This window comes from Colletotrichum gloeosporioides (assembly GCF_011800055.1).
Source record: "Colletotrichum gloeosporioides strain Lc1 chromosome Unknown consensus_60, whole genome shotgun sequence".
Classification (NCBI taxonomy): Eukaryota; Fungi; Ascomycota; class Sordariomycetes; order Glomerellales; family Glomerellaceae; genus Colletotrichum; species Colletotrichum gloeosporioides.
Window position 1 is genome coordinate 379,458 of NW_025544705.1, and position 16,035 is coordinate 395,492.

The 16,035-nt window shown below is 31.6% G+C and overlaps 2 protein-coding genes across 2 annotated transcripts; both read left to right on the top strand.

Annotated features, from left to right (window-relative positions):
* Nucleotides 1-1,283: 1,283 nt before the first annotated feature.
* On the top strand, nt 1,284-1,559 carry GCG54_00013988 (uncharacterized protein; the record flags this gene model as incomplete). Its single annotated transcript, XM_045413834.1, has 2 exons — nt 1,284-1,308; nt 1,384-1,559. The coding sequence occupies 2 exons, from the start codon at nt 1,284-1,286 to the stop codon at nt 1,557-1,559; spliced, it is 201 nt and encodes a 66-aa protein (XP_045261913.1).
* A 30-nt stretch (nt 1,560-1,589) lies between these two features.
* GCG54_00013989 (uncharacterized protein) lies at nt 1,590-1,976 on the top strand (the record flags this gene model as incomplete). The annotated part of the gene is made up of 1 exon (XM_045413835.1): nt 1,590-1,976. The coding sequence occupies one exon, from the start codon at nt 1,590-1,592 to the stop codon at nt 1,974-1,976; it is 387 nt and encodes a 128-aa protein (XP_045261914.1).
* Between the last annotated feature and the right edge of the window lie 14,059 nt (nt 1,977-16,035).

The following is a 16,035-nucleotide window of genomic DNA, read 5'->3' on the forward strand; positions in this document are numbered from 1 at the left end:
TGCCTTGACACTGTGCGCGCGTTTAAACGCTCTGTTGGGACGTCCGGTCAGCAAATTCCAAAGCTTGTGTTGGCAAGACTCACTTGGAAGCAGGGGTTGGAACGACGAAGGGAGGACAGATCCGAGGAGTCGCTCGGCTCAAAGCTAAAGCTGACAGGTTTGCCAGGTTCCAACAACCAGAATATCTTCGCGGAAGCGATAGGACGAGTGTTTCATTAGGTCAGTTGCTGCAAGGTTGTTGGCGCGGGTTGGGTGCCGGCGGAGACTCGGGGCGAGAGTGGCAAGAGACGGGACCTGTTCGTAGGCGGTCTGAGGAAAGTATAATGCAAGGGAACAATAGTCTGAGAAACAAATTCAGGGACTAGGGTGAAAGAATTTGTGAAATATCCATGGGAGGTTCGAGAATCAAGAATCGCTCTTTGGGAAGGTAGGTCATTTGGTTCCAGGCACTTTGCTTGGGCTGAGGTGTAATCTAGACCAAACAAATCTTGCGCAGCGTTGATCCACGTCCCGTTAATGGTTTTCTTCATTTTTATGAATCTTCACATAGGATTCTGCGTGGTCTTTGAATATCCTTTGGTCTCTGGAGAGATTCAGAATCACACGCTGGCCTTGGGCAGTCATTCTCCCAGAGAAGACGGTCAACGGCCCCCCCCTTCAATCTAGAACCAACCCACCACGCCGACATGCCACTGCCGACGTTGATATGGCTCCTCAAGGCTAGTGACCTTACGGGCGGCTTCTAGTGTTTCTAGTATTAGGATTGAAAGAAGATATTTTGAGACTTTTGTTGGGGTTCCTTGTCTCCAACGGAAGGATTGCTTTCAACCGAGACCGCCCACGTTTCCTACGTTTGCGCGGCTGCACATCCTGTGTACTCGATAGAATTCGGATTCTGTTTCAACTGGTTCACGTTCTTTTTCGAGCCATCTTGCCCAGTACAACTCGATCTAGGCCTGGCACTGGATGAAATTGAGGTCGTGGAGGTGTGCCATAGCTCAGCGCAGCTGCCGAGGACCCACACTTTCGCGCAGCTGCCTTCACCACGACGCCTTCTTCGCCCACGGGCTACCACACCAAGCCAGTCTCAACCGGCACCCCTACTCATTGGCACCCAGGCAGAAATGCCTCTGACTCATTGAATTTCATCCTCCGCTGGTATCTCTGCTGTCGTCTGACTGCTGCAAGGGAAGCCTGCACCCGGCATCGCAAGACGCTCCCAAACAGAATTCCCAGCTCCTCCTTCACCAAAGGCGAGGCGCAGTACCCTTTACAATCGCGAGATGGCTAAACAAAAGACGAAGACAGGTAAGTCCTCCCCAAGAGACCTCTTCGCACCCGTCCCCTCCGTTGCTGTCTTGAGATCTGACCGTCTACCTCCAGCGGCTCGCTCGTCCAAGCTCGGCGTCATCCTCTCCCACAAATCGACAACCAAAGCCTCCAGCTATGTCGACACCTTCGACCTCCGTGTCCTCCCCGCCAACCCGCCGTACCCCGCCTTCTGGATCAGCGAGTCCAAAGCCCAACTCATCGACCCCGATGCCGTCTGCTACTTTTAGGATAAGTGCGCCGGCGGCCGCCAGCGTCACATGGCTCATCCCGACCGCTGGGTGCCTCTGAGAATACTTGCCGCGCGGAAAGGCACCGATAAGAGAGGCACATTTGTCGTACAGTACGAGACGCGGTTTGTGGGACGCACTGAGGCAGCCTGGGTTGCCGCCACCAAAGTGGGCAGAGTGTTGGTTGCCGAGTTTTGGGAGTCGTACAAAGCGCACAGCGGCCGCTCCCAGGAAGAATGGCTGGAAGGCCGCAAGCTGTCGAGAAGTATGAGTGGTTCCTTTGGGAGTGAGAAGAACTGCAAGTCGCTGGAAGACAAGGGATCAGCCAGACCGAACCGCAAGAAGCGGGCTGGCAGGAAGCACGAAGAGAACGAGGATGATCTTCCAGAGTGGTTCCCTGCCCTGACGCACCACTGAGGGACTATTTATGAGCGTCTGAGAGCGTACCACAATGTGCATTCCAGTCGCTGCGCCAGTCGACACATTGTCCACGAGACCCGACTCAAAATGGCAGCGAGCGTGCGACCCAGACATCTCTCAGGGAGAATGGAAGATTGGTCATTGGTGTGTTCCGGGTTTGTGGAATCTTGGGGAGATTCCGAACCGCAAGCTTTGGGCAATACAAGTGATAACGCGAATAGCACGAGGTCTAGTCGTGGTTATATTCTGATGCTACCATTCGTCATGACGGCGCCTGAACGGATGAGAATGTACTGCATGCTGGCCTCAATTCTACGTAGTACTTGTAGGCCACCCCGGACTACCATAATGCAAACCAAAGACCAGAGCCGTAAGATCTCATCAATGTCCCTCGGGCTGCAGGAACCGTGTGAGCTGTGTGAGCTGTGTAGTTCTTGGAATGGCCAGCCTTTTGAGATCAAACTCCTCTATTCCAGACTTCCACCATGCGACAATGCAAACCATGACATCTGGAGCCCGTGGATCATGCAGTCCAATGCCCCCATCGTCGGCTTTAGAAACCGCCTCGCGGATCGCCTCGCGGAAGATTTCCTCCCGACAGAAATTAGAGTCGAATATTTCCTGTGGATATTTGTCTGCGAGGTCTTCGTGGCAGATCTTTCTGATTGCGTGTGCGACCTACGCTCCGCAACTAGCAGCATTAGGGCTCTGAGTAACATCCTGATCGTTGTTACTGGGGTTAGCCTGCTGCCTTGCACAACTACTAACGTAGAGGGGGAAAGCTTTTGGCTTACCCACTGGTCGAATCTGAACGTTTCTATGCCGAAGTGATTTTCGAAAGCCAGGGGGGCATTGCATTTGATTATATTGCCGCGTGCTGAATCCGTATCCTTGTTTCTGAAAGGATCGAGGTGTTTGACCGAGCGTCCTATTCCGACCCCTGTGGAACCATCGTGAACCATCAGAAGCGACCAATGACCATCAGGGACGTCAAAATAGATCGGCACCAGAAGGATTTGTCCACTGCCTTTCGAGTATCCTTCAGGAAGCCTTGCGGGGTAACGTCCCGCGGAGGTATCAGAGTTGGGGCGAAGCCATCCCGCGTCTGCGATGACATACTTTGGTCCGTATTTGTTGGCTGAGTCTCGTCTGACGGCCCATGAATTCAAGTTCATGGTTTCCTCGGTCAGTGGCTGGTCACTTTGGAGCTCTTGACATATACGCGTCGCAAGATCGGCGTTCGGCTGTGCTTGATCCTCGATCTCCGCGGCAACCCGCTCAATGTCCTCGGGCGAAGTATCCTTTGCGAGGTTCTCCGACTGAATGTCTTGTTGGTCCATCGTGGTCGACTTCCTGTACAAGCTGAAAGATGTAGAATGACTTTGAACAAATGCAAGGCTCTCTGGAAGTGCGTATTGTCTGTGAGCCCGATTGTAAGTTCACCAAAAAGCTGGCTGTGAATAAAGTCGTGATGATAGAAAGGTGGTGGTAGGCTGGATTGACGAGTGATGTTGGATGGTGGAGGATTGCAAGATGTCCCGTGGGACCGGTTCGACAATAAGAGCATCTCACTAGAGCAGGGTGCCTACCTACCTTGCCCACCACCAAGAGTTAACCGGGGAAGGCGTCAGTCCAGATTTCAGTGCGCTTGAGGAAGCTCCGGGCAGCGACGAACGTGGAGACACAGAAAGACGAGGCAGGCATGCCCGCCAGTACTCAGTAGCATGGGGAAGGGGGCAACGAGCACTTCGTACCTTATGGAAATTACGAGCAGTGGCGGATGGGGATGGGGACTGCTCAGATCACAAGGTACAGCTCCCAGTTTTCATGTGTTAAGCAACTACTTCTCCTGTGTGCTCGCATCTCTGTTGCTGCTATCGTTGTTTCTGTCGTTGCTACTATCGTCGTCCGTCGTCGTCATCTGTCGCTGTCGTCTTCTATTGTCGTCGTCTATTGTCGTCGTCTATTGTCGTCGTCTATTGTCGTCGTCTATTGTCGTTGTCCTCGTCAAAGTCACCTGGTAAATGATCGCCCAGACACAGGAAATTAGGCGGTCTCGGAAGGCACCACAATCCTCGCATGTTCCTCAACTCATCCAGCGTACCTTCATTGCATATCCCGCACACCTCATCATGCATGCCTCCTTGGCAGATTCTGCGGACAGGGGCGTAGCACACCCACGGCATGCACTTTCCAACCTCCATAAGGCACGCCTAGGATAGTACGGGGGTCAAGGCAACAAGGGCTACATGGTCCGGGTTATGCTATGAGATCAGGCCTGCCACACATCCTGAGGGACTGCATGCATTGGATGCGTTGCCAGAGAAGCTGCGCCAGCTGCGCCTCCTTGATTGCCATTTTTGCAAAGCAATAGTCCGGGAGGCTCCCGTCCACCCAGGAACTCTCTCGCTCGAGTGAAAGAAACGAAGCAAAATAATTCGGCATCTCAGGCAGAAGATTCTCGACACGACTGCCGTCAAAATCTTGGTAGATAGAGTAGTGGAAAGGAGCTCGCTTTCAATTTGAACGAAATGAGAACTCAGATGGCGAGGCTGAAGCAGACACTTTATGGTCAAGTGCACATTTGGAAGATGGGGAAATCGAAGGGCATGATTACATCTTTCTGCGTTTATTATTTCGCGAGCAAGTATTGAAATAGTCGTAGGCCCAGCGGCTGAGAACTATATAACGTAGTAGTATATATACGCCTAAGGGTACGTAGAGCTACTATAATTATATAATTCTATAGTTTTAAGACTTATAATTTTAAAAGAAAAAGGAAAGGATTTCTTATTTACTTTATAGATCTAAAATAAAAAAAATAAAATTAAAAACTTAAAAATCTATTAAAAAATAAGTAAATTTTACTTTTAATCTATAAAGATTAATAATAATATCTAAGCTAATTTCTTACTTCTTAAAAGAGGCTAATAATTTAACTTCTAAATACTAAAAATATTAAAAAATCTAATAAGTTTATTAAACTTTATTTTAATTATCTCTAATTATCTTCTTTTTAGCTTTTTAGGCTAGAAGATAATTCCCTATATACTTATATATATATAAAAGTATTATATTTATTAATAAAACTTATAATAAATATTTTTATAATCTTAAACCTTTTTTACTTCTCTTATATAGGTAGTATTTTATTTAAGTTTTAGTTTATAGTATACCTATCTTTATTATCCTCTTAGTTTTAAAAATCTATAAATATAAGTCTTAAGTAATATATAAGTTTCTATTTAAGCTTAAAAGTTAATATACTAATTAATATATATTNTACTTAATTAATTATTATTAGTTTTAGAATAAGCTATTTAGAAGGGTAAGTAGGATAATTATTTATAATTATAAAGTTTTAAATAGGAACTAAAGATTTATATAATAATAAAATAGGACTTTTATAGCTAAAAGTTATAAATATAAGTTTATTATAATTATTATACTTTTTTAAGATTAGAGAGCTAAAAACTAAACTTTTTAATAAGAATAAAATAATAACTAGAGGCTAGATTAGTATTATAAGTACTTAAAGTAAGTTTACTAATAGGGGTAAACTAAGAGGTTACTTTAAGAATAGCTATATAGTTCCTTTTTTAGTTATCTTACTTAAATAAACTACTATTATCTATATTATAAAATAAAGTAAGAGGTTCTTATAAATTAAATTATATCTATAAAACTTAGTAGTAATTTATAATTTATACTTACTAACTAGAGGTAAAAAGCTTTAGTAATAGAAGCTCTTATTAGTAGTAATATTATTACTAAAATAGGTATTAAAAAGTCTTTTTATAATAAAGTAGTAAACCTAATTAATATAGTAAACTCTATAGTTATAATTATTAAATTACTATACTAAATTAACTACTTAAGTATATTATAATAAGATAGTAATAAGGTTTTTAAGTACTTTAAGTAGCTTATACTAAATAATAAAGGCTTTAATAGTATTAATAAACTCCTAATTACTCTACTAGTTAAAGTTTAAGTCTATAAAATAGCTCTTTCTATTAGTTTAATCTACTACTAAGTAAATAAAGTAGCTTTACTTAACTTATAAGAAATATATAACTATATTAGAATTCTATAAATTATCCTTATATTTATTTATAAAGAGGTTTATATTAATAGCCCCCTCTTCTTCTTAATTAGTATCTTATAATATAGTATTTAGTAGGTAAATCTAAACTTTATAGTAAGTATCTCTTATAATAAAATATATTAGTATAATAAGATATTTAATTTAAAAGAAGTCTTTTATATAGAGGATACTTTAAGTATTATATAGATTAACTAGTGTTTTAAGTAATATAATAAGGTCTTAGTTAGCCTATTTTCTAAAATTATTAAAGCTAATAGTAAATTAGGTCTATAAAGAACTCTTTAAACTAGGATTTAAGTTATTATAATACTCTATAGTTTAATAAGATCTAACTTCTTATAAAGGTATTTAGAGGCTATAGGCTACAGTTAGGTTAAACTAATAGAAGAAGCACCTAAAAGGTAGGTATAGTATTACTATACTACTTTTACTTATTTCTTCTAAGTTCCTTCTTTTTTAGTCTTTAGTAAGTACTTACTAAGTCCTCACTATAGAGGGTTTTATACCTTAGATCTATAGACCTTCCTATCTATTTAGCCTCTACTAGCTGAGCTATCCTTAAGTCTTCTAGTTAGATATCTAGTCCTTTATAATTATCCCCCTTTTAAATATAGTAGTCCTTACTATATATCTAAATATTATAGCTAGTCTCCTACTAAAGTCCTTCCTCTTATCTAAGTGATATTTACTAGACCTAGTACTATTATTTTTATTATCTAGTAAGGTACTTACTTACTATATATTTACTAAAAGATAATAAAGCTTTTAGGGCTATAGCTATAGTAGCTAAACTATAGTTCTATCTATTAAGGCTCTTCTTTTTTTAGGCCTTTTTTATACTTTCTATTTAGAGATACTCTAAAGGGATCTTATTATTTCTTTAAAGAAGGGTAGCTATTCTTAAGTTATAGGTTTTATTCTTAGTATCTTACTTTTTATTTAGTAAGCCTTTTCCTATATAATATCTTTATAATAACTTTGTTTTTTTTTATCTTATTATCCTCCTTCTTAATAGGCTTATTATAAAGCTATTAAATAGGTTAAATAGTACTTACTATTATTAATTTACTGCTTCTACCTCCTTATATATAATACCTACTATAGTAAATAACTACTATCCTTTATTATCTGAAGTTATAGCTACTTTTATAATTATTTAATAAGGCCTCCTAGCTGTTTATAAAGTAATAGCTTTTTTCTACCCTTAGGGTTAGTTTCTTTTCTTCTTTAGTATATTATATCTATTTATAATAACTTTTATATTTTTATAAGTCTTTTTTTAAGTTTTTATAATATATCTACTAAACTTTCTCTTATCTTATAATATTTTTATAATTAATATTATAAGTACTAAAAGTCTAATTTACTAACTTCTTAAAGAGTATAGCCTTAATAAAGAAGAACTTAGTAATAGTAACTATTAGTATAATTAGGTAGGTAGTAGTAAGCTTTATATTAGTTATATACTATAGCTTCTTAAGAATACTTAGGTTATTTATACCTACTAGAAGAATAGTAACTATATATATAAGTTATGCTATCTTTATAATATTAAGTACTATAAGGTAAGTTTAGTAATTATTTAGGGAAGGTATAAGCTAACTCTTCTCTCTTCTAAATCTTAGCCTATCTTATTAAAACTATTTATTTCTATTAGAACTAGATTAAGTATTATGCTTATACTATTACTACTAAATAGCACTACTAATATAAGATCTTTTATATCTTTATAGCTATAGAGTAGGGTATAAAGCTTCTCTAATATCTCTATAAGTAGTTAGTAAACCTTACTAGTCTTAAGCTTAGTTCTAAGAACTATAATAACTAGCTACTTATTATAAATATAGAGGAGACTGCTACTTTATATACCTAAGTATACCTATAGGTTATACTTAATATAAGTTTCACTTTATAGTTAGTTTTTTCTTTTTACTTATCTAATATATTATTTATAGGCAGCTTATTAAGCTAAGGATAAAGTGTTAGTTAAAGAGATTATATTATAGATTAATAATATTCTTTTAGCCTACTTATATAATAAGACTTACGTCTTTAATTAGGCTAAGTTCCTTAACTGCTTTAGCGAAGTCCTAATAATACGTTTTTCAAAAAGCAATAATTATATATCTAAGCTTCTTATATAGGATCTCTTAAAGGTTTAAGGTTATTATATACTTTATAATACTTATTACTATACTCCTATATTTATCTATAAGGTTATTAATAGTAGTCTTACGCTTTAGCTTAATACTTATAAGTAAGTTAATAAGGATTTAGTAATAGCTTATTAGTATTAAGTTAATAATAAGGATATAGATATATCTTCTGAAAATAGTGATAGTAACTTTAATAGTGCTCCTAGAAGTAGAGGTTAGAGTAGTAATAGTAGTATTACTAGTAAGAGCTTAGAGAGTAAGAGTAATAATAAAGGTAGTAAGGAAGATAGTAATAATAGTGATAAGGATAGTAATAATAATAGCGATAATAATAATAGTAATAGTAATAGTAATAGTAATAATAATAGTAATAGTAATAGTAATAATAATAAATAGTAGTGATATTAGTTAAAGTTTAGTAAATATATAGTAGATTTTCTATAGGAGTATAAGGTTAGATACTTATTATTTTTAGTTATTTTCACTAAGGGGTTTAAAGGGCTTTTTTAGCGTTTTAAGCTGTTTTATAGTTAATTAACTTTTCTTATTACGCTATACTACTTATTATCTTATTTATAATATAATTTATACTGCTGCTTTTTAAATCTAGTGAGGATTTAAGTAGTATTTACTAAGTGTTCTTTAGGCTTTTAAGTGTTATACTTTATTAGCTAGCCTTTCTATTTAACTAGATATAAGGGGCTTATTAATATATCTTTTTATAATATAATATTTTTAACTTTTTATTCTTTAAGGTTTTCTTTTAGGTTTAGAAGCTATCCCTTAGTAAGCTTTTAGCTATACTATAGCTTTAATAAAGCTACTGAGAAGATATTATACGCCTTATTATACTTTTTTAGGAGCTATACTCTATAGGCGTTAAGGCTTATAACTTTTATAATTAGTATAGGGATAAATTATAGAGTAAGTTTTTACTAACCTTTTATAAAATAGAAGTTCTTTATTAAGAATCTTATAATATCTCTAACTTTATATATTTATACTTTCTTTTTAGTATTTATATTTTTAGCTTATATTTCTATTATATATTGCTAGTTCTTAGCTATTCTTTAGTAAACCTCTATTAACTTCTTAAGCTTTTTATTAACCTTTTAGGTTCTAATTTCTATACTTAATAGGTAGTAATTAATTATTTAAAGGTAGTAACCTATAAGAGCTTTAAATAGTAATATATTAATAGTAGTATGTTTACTATTATTATATAAGAATTTAGCTTTAATTAGTTATATTACCTATTAGTTATATAAGCTTTTACTAAACTTTAAGAGGTATATAGTTAGGGTTTAGTGTGTTCTCTTAGTCTAGCTATCTATCTATAGATATTATATAGTAGAGATATACCTTTCTATATCTTAAGTTTTAGTTTAGTCTTATTAGAACTAGTTAGTAATTAATTTATCTTAGTTACTAATAATAGCTTTAGGTATACTATATTAATATTTAATCTCTTAATATAAGATCCTCACTAAGCCTATAGTGTTTAGTTGCTTAGTTATTACTAGGAATTAAGCTACCTTAGTTATTCAGTATATAACTATTAGAATTATATTATATATAATTTTATTATCTTAGTGACTTTCTAGTAAACTAGTTAGGAAATCTAAGGAAATCTATTAGAATAGGTGTACTAGTAGTTTTAATATTTATAGTAGCCTATATAGCTTATGCTATAGTATATATGCCCCTTAGTAGTATAGGTATTTAGTAATATATTGCTATATATCCTCTATTAAGTAAGGCTAGTGAAACTTTTATAGAATTAGCTCTACTGTTTTATTTACTCCTATATACCTTAATCTAAGTATATTATAGTGGTTTTTTAAGATTTTATAGTAGAGGGATCTCTCTTTAGGGATAATTAGTTTTCTCTTAAACTAAAGGATATTATTTTTATTAAGTTAGTATTTTTAGTGTTTCTTAGCGTTTTAGTAAACCTTAGCTATAAGTTCTCTATAGAAGTAGTTTTTAGCTTATAGTCCTCTAACTATCTGTTCTAAATTTACGCTTAGTTATAGTATATATACTATTTTATTCTAAATAAGCTCTCTTATTATAGTATATAAGATATACTACTTTAGTATAGTAACCTTAGCTCCTCTTAAGTCTTCTAGTATGTTACTATTCTCTTATAGAGTAGTTAGTATAATATCTATATATAATTTTAAGTAGGTAATAGTACTAATATATATACTTTAACGTAGTAACTTATTAGTACTTTTTATAGGATACTACTAACTTAAAGGTAAGGATCCTTTAACTTTAGAGCTAGCCCTTAAGTAAGGTTTTTATATACTTTACTAAATAGCTTAGATATAAGTTCTTATAATAACTATAGTCCCTTTAAGTTTAGTAATATATTAGTAATTTATTACTAAAAGCTAGCTAATAAGCTTAAACTTCTTTTTAAAGATAGGAAATATATTATCTACTTTAGAGTTCTCTACTATATAGTTAGGGTATTATAATAGCTTATCTACTAGGTTAGTAACCTCTAACTAATATTAGATTTTAAAGTTAAATATAGATAAGTAATAAACTTATTAGGTGAGCTTTTTATAAATATCCTATATAGGTGTAGTGAGTACTCCCTTTAATGCTATATAGTTAGTAAGTATTAGAAATTTCTTAGGAAGCTTTTATAGGTATTATACTTAGTGATCTAAGCTTTCTATAATTATAAGAAGTTTTTATTACCTTATAACTTAGTATCTTTCTATCTCTAAAAGCTTTTTTAACTAGAAGGCTACTAAGTGCTAGATAGTGCTATACTTCTATAAAAGTATACTAGATACTACCTAAGTAAATATATTAGTTTTAACTTTAGTCTTTAGTGCTAAGTTATAGTGTTTTAATATTAGGGCTTTAGTAAATACTCTCTGAAGTGTTTTAAATATAGCTTATATTTCCTCTATCTAAATAAAGGCTTCTAACTTTATACTATTTTAGCTTCCCTTAAGCATACTATTTATAGAGGCTATAATATAGGAATATCTTATAATAAATTTATAATAGAAATTATAGAAGCTAAAGAAAACTTAGATATCTTAGAAGGATTTTAGTATTAGCTATTTAGTAACTATTTAGACTCTATTTAGGTCTATCTTAATACTATCTTAAGTAATATAAAACCTAAGGAAATTAACTTCTATCTAGTAAAAGTTATACTTTTTTAATTTTATAAAGAGCTTAGTAGCTTTTAAGTGATATAAGACTAAGTATAGGTCTTTTATATATTAGTCCTTAGTATCTAAGTAGATTAAGATATTATTTAGGTATATAATATAGTAGGTATCTAAAAGATTAGTAAGTATTTAGTAAATATATACTTAGAATATTATTAGCGTATTAGTAAGCTTAAATAGTATTACTATATACTTAAAGTGCTTATATTAGGTCTTAAATATAGTTTTCTATCTATTTACTTTATTAATTATAATTCTATAATAAGCTTTACTTAAATTAATCTTTAAAATAAACTTTATACTAATAAGCCTATCTAGAAGCTTACTAATTAGTAGTAAAAGATATTAGTTTTTTACTATAATTTTATTTAATCCTCTATAATTTATATATAGCTATAAACTACTATCCTTTTTAGGTATAAATAGGATTAGTACTTCTATAAAGCTAGTTAAATAGTAGATATATCTAGCTACCTCTATTTCTTAAATATATTTAGCGAGGGTTTATAGTTACTCTACTGATATAAGGTATATTAGCTTATATAGGGGCTTTTTGCTAAGCTTAAGCTTAATATGATATATTACTCCTTTTAGTTTAGGGACTTTTTTTATATTCTCCTTATTGAAAATATCTATAAAGATTTAAAGTTCTTTAGAGATCTTCTTTTTATACTTATTCTCTAGTAAGTATTTACTTAAGGTATTAATATCCTTTTCATCTAGAGCTAAAGCTCCTATTAGGTATATTATATAAGCTTTCTAGCTGTTCTTAATAATTTCTTATACTATTATTTCTAGCTTAGTAAGTGAGATATAGTTATATAACTAGGTATAAGTATAGATATCTATATAGATACTTTCTCTACTTATTAAGTTATTAGATAAAAGGATATCTCTTACCCCTTTAGGGTATAAGCTAGCTATAAATGCTTAGTGAATCTTTTATAGGTAGCTTTAGTTATTAATTAAGAAGAATATAAGTTAGTAAACCTTATTAGTAGGTATAAGTCTCCTTTAGAAGTCTATTAGCTCTAAAGCTATAATATTAGTAGCTTCTTTTAATAAGAGTTTCTTAATAAGGTCTTCTTATATAAGGTTAACTACAGCATAAGTATCTATATTAACTACTAACTTAAGCTTATTATATACTTAGAGTGTAATCACCTAACCTTTAATAGTTTAGCTTATAGGGACTGAGGTGATTTTTAGTGTAATACCTCTTAAGGTTACCTCTATACCTACTTATTTCCTAAGTTTTTAGTATTAGTTATATAAGAAACTATAATAATATTAATCCTATCCCTTCTTAGGTTTAGGTTTTAGTTACTACCTATAAGCTATATATAAGGTTTAGTGTAATTAGAGGAAATATATTTATATTTCTTATAATTATAGTATTAAGTTCCTTAGAGGTTAGGTAGCCTACTATTAGAGCTAAGCGTTACATAGGGGTTTATTAGATAGTTATTTTAGGATAGGGTTTCTAGATAGCACTTTTTTAGATCTACTAATTAAGAGGGTTATAAGCTGCTCTTATAAGGGTAGTTTAAGGAGCCTAAGTATAGTTACTTATACAACTTAGAGTAGTTAGTAGGCTTTCTTATACGCCTCCCTTTTATAATCTCCTATAGTCTCTATATATATAGGGTAATTATATACATATTAGTATAATTAATATTTTATTTAAAAAGTTTATCTTTTAAGGTTTTAGTAAGGCTTTAAAAGAATATATAAGCCTTTATATTACTTATATTTAGCTTATTGAGGGCTTAGTTAATAGACTCTTAATAAGCTTAGTATATAATAGGTTTCTTATTATCTTTCTAATAATACTATCTTAAGGTATTATAGTGGTTTTATTCTTAGAGTTTAGGCGTTATATACTGCTTTCTTATAAAGATCTTAAAGTTATCCTATATAGAGTTAACTTATTTTTCTAATATATTTATAAGTGTTTACTAATAAGTTTACTATTCTATTTATAAAGTATGCTTTATTATATTTAAAGCCTACTAGATATATTAGTTATTAGAGTAGCTAAGGTAGTGCTTATAAGCTTCCTCTACTATAATAAGCTAATCTTCCCTTTTTATATTAGTAGATTTATTAGTGAGGTGAGCTATATTATAGTTTAAGGGTTTCTTATAAACCTTAGGTAATTATTTAGTAGGTGTTTAGTTACTTAATATAGTAGTAATTAGCTTATTTTAGTTAGCTATTATAGTTATAATCTACTATATTAGTATTTAGCTAGTTGCTTTATCTAGCTTTCTAACTTAAGCTAGCTTATTAGCTATAGTTATAGATATTTAGCCTTATAGCCTGTTTAATCTATAGGGAGGGGTCTTATATTTCCTGTTCTCCTATATATACTTATCGCCTAGTTAGTAAGCGTTTAGCGTAGGTAGCTTATCCTCTTTAGGGCTTTTAGCTTTACTTAAAATATAGCTTCTTACCTCCTCTTATTAACTTATATTATCTTCTAATTATTTATTAGGGTTATCTTCCTTATATAGGCTTATATAGGTTGTTTTGTTTAGTGTTTAGTGAATACTAAGTGTAACTTCTTTAGCCTAATTAGTAGGTATTACTTAGGTATATAGTACTATTATTATTACTAACCTTCTTAAAGTAAGGTAGAAGTAAAAGAATTATAAAGGTATTTAGAGGCTATAAGTTATAGTTAGGTTAAACTAATAGAAGAAGTACCTAAAAGGTAGGTATAGTATTACTACGCTATTTTTGCTTGCTTCTTTTAAGTTCCTTCTTTTTTAGTCTTTAGTGAGTACTTACTAAGTCCTCGCTATAGAGGGTTTTATGCTTTAGACCTATAGACCTTCTTATTTATTTAGCCTCTACTAGCTAAGCTATCCCTAAGCCCTCTAGCTAGGTGTTTAGTCTCTTATACTTCTCTAAACTATAAAGCTCTAATAGGGCTATAAAGGTATATAAACTTACTTTAAGTAATTTTAAAGATAAATTAGGTTTATAAAGGGGTACTTTTAATAAGGTAAAGTAATTAATATATTATCCTTATTCTTTTAAATTACTATAAAAGGTATTTTATATAGAAGATAGCTATATCTTATCCTCTTATTACTTTAAGCTTAATAATAACTATTTCTCTTATATCTTAAACCTAAATAGTATAGCTACTTTTAAGAGGTCTATTTATTAATATAAACTTACTATTTAGTACTAATAGAGTTAACTATTCCTTACTTAGTAGTTTTAAAAGTTTCCTTTTACTATTATACTTTAAATATTTATTATATAATCTCTTATACTTTATAATAGCCTCTAAAGTAAGTAAACTAATTAGTTCTTATAATAGTTTTAGCTTATTTATAAGTTATTAAAGTTTAAATCTCTAGTACTTAAAACTCTATAGGACTTTATTAAATTTAGCTATAATATATTAGACTTAGTTTATTAATATATCTTAAATTACTCTATCTAAATTACTAAGGTTACTAAAGTTATTAAAGTACTTAAAGTAATTAAGTATAATTACCCTAAAGTATTATATAGAGCTAATTTATAGGATATCTAAAATAGTAAGTTATTAGAATAAGGCTTATTAAGAGTATAATAAGAAGTTAATAAAAAAGTACTTAATATTTCTAGAGATTATAATAAGTTTATTCTTAGTTTCTCTATCTTCTTAGTAGTTATTATATATAAATATCTATTTTATTAAAGTATTTAGTAGTATTCTAGCTTATACTTAATCTATTTCACTAAATAGTATTATAAAATATTTAGTAAAGAAGATAAAGTAATATTATTATATACTTTTAATTATAAGGTAGTTTATTAGTAAGAGGCTTCTAAATAAGCTTAAGGCTAGCTTAACTCTCTAACTAATATAATATATAGTTATAGCGAAGCCTCTTATAATATTATCACTATTTAATATAGTAGTAGTAAGAATAGTACTTTAGAGGTTATAAGTACCTATAATACTTTTAAATATCTTTAAATCTAACTATAGGTATTTTAAATAGATTATTACTAGTCCCTATTTATTAAAGAGGTATTATTATAACTTAATATCTCCTAGTTATAGTTATATAAATATTAGAATTAGTTCCTTATTAAAGGGGGAGGGAGTATTATTAAGGTATATAAGCTCTAACTAAGTAGTAGTTCTATTAATATATTTAAGTAATTTATCTCTCTTATAGTTAATTTAGAAATATAACTAAGTTAGGGTTCTAAAGGTTTATTTAGATTAAATAAATTACTTAACTATATAAGCTTTAATAAAACCCTTAGTAAAAGCTCCTTCTTAGATAGATATTATATTAACTAAGTTAAGTAATAATAAAAACATAATAGTTCTTAAGAAGGGTATAATATATACTTTATAGATATAATTAGTTATAATATAATATATAAGTAGTAAAATAAGGAAAAAGAGGGGGAGAGAGTAATATTAATATAATATATAGAGGGTATATTAAAAAATAGAGAAGGTAGAGGTAATTAATATAATAGTTATTTAGTAATAGTTTATAGATATAAATAATAGTTATATAGTTATTTACTTAAAGTTTATAAGTAAAAGTTATAAATAAAATAGTAAT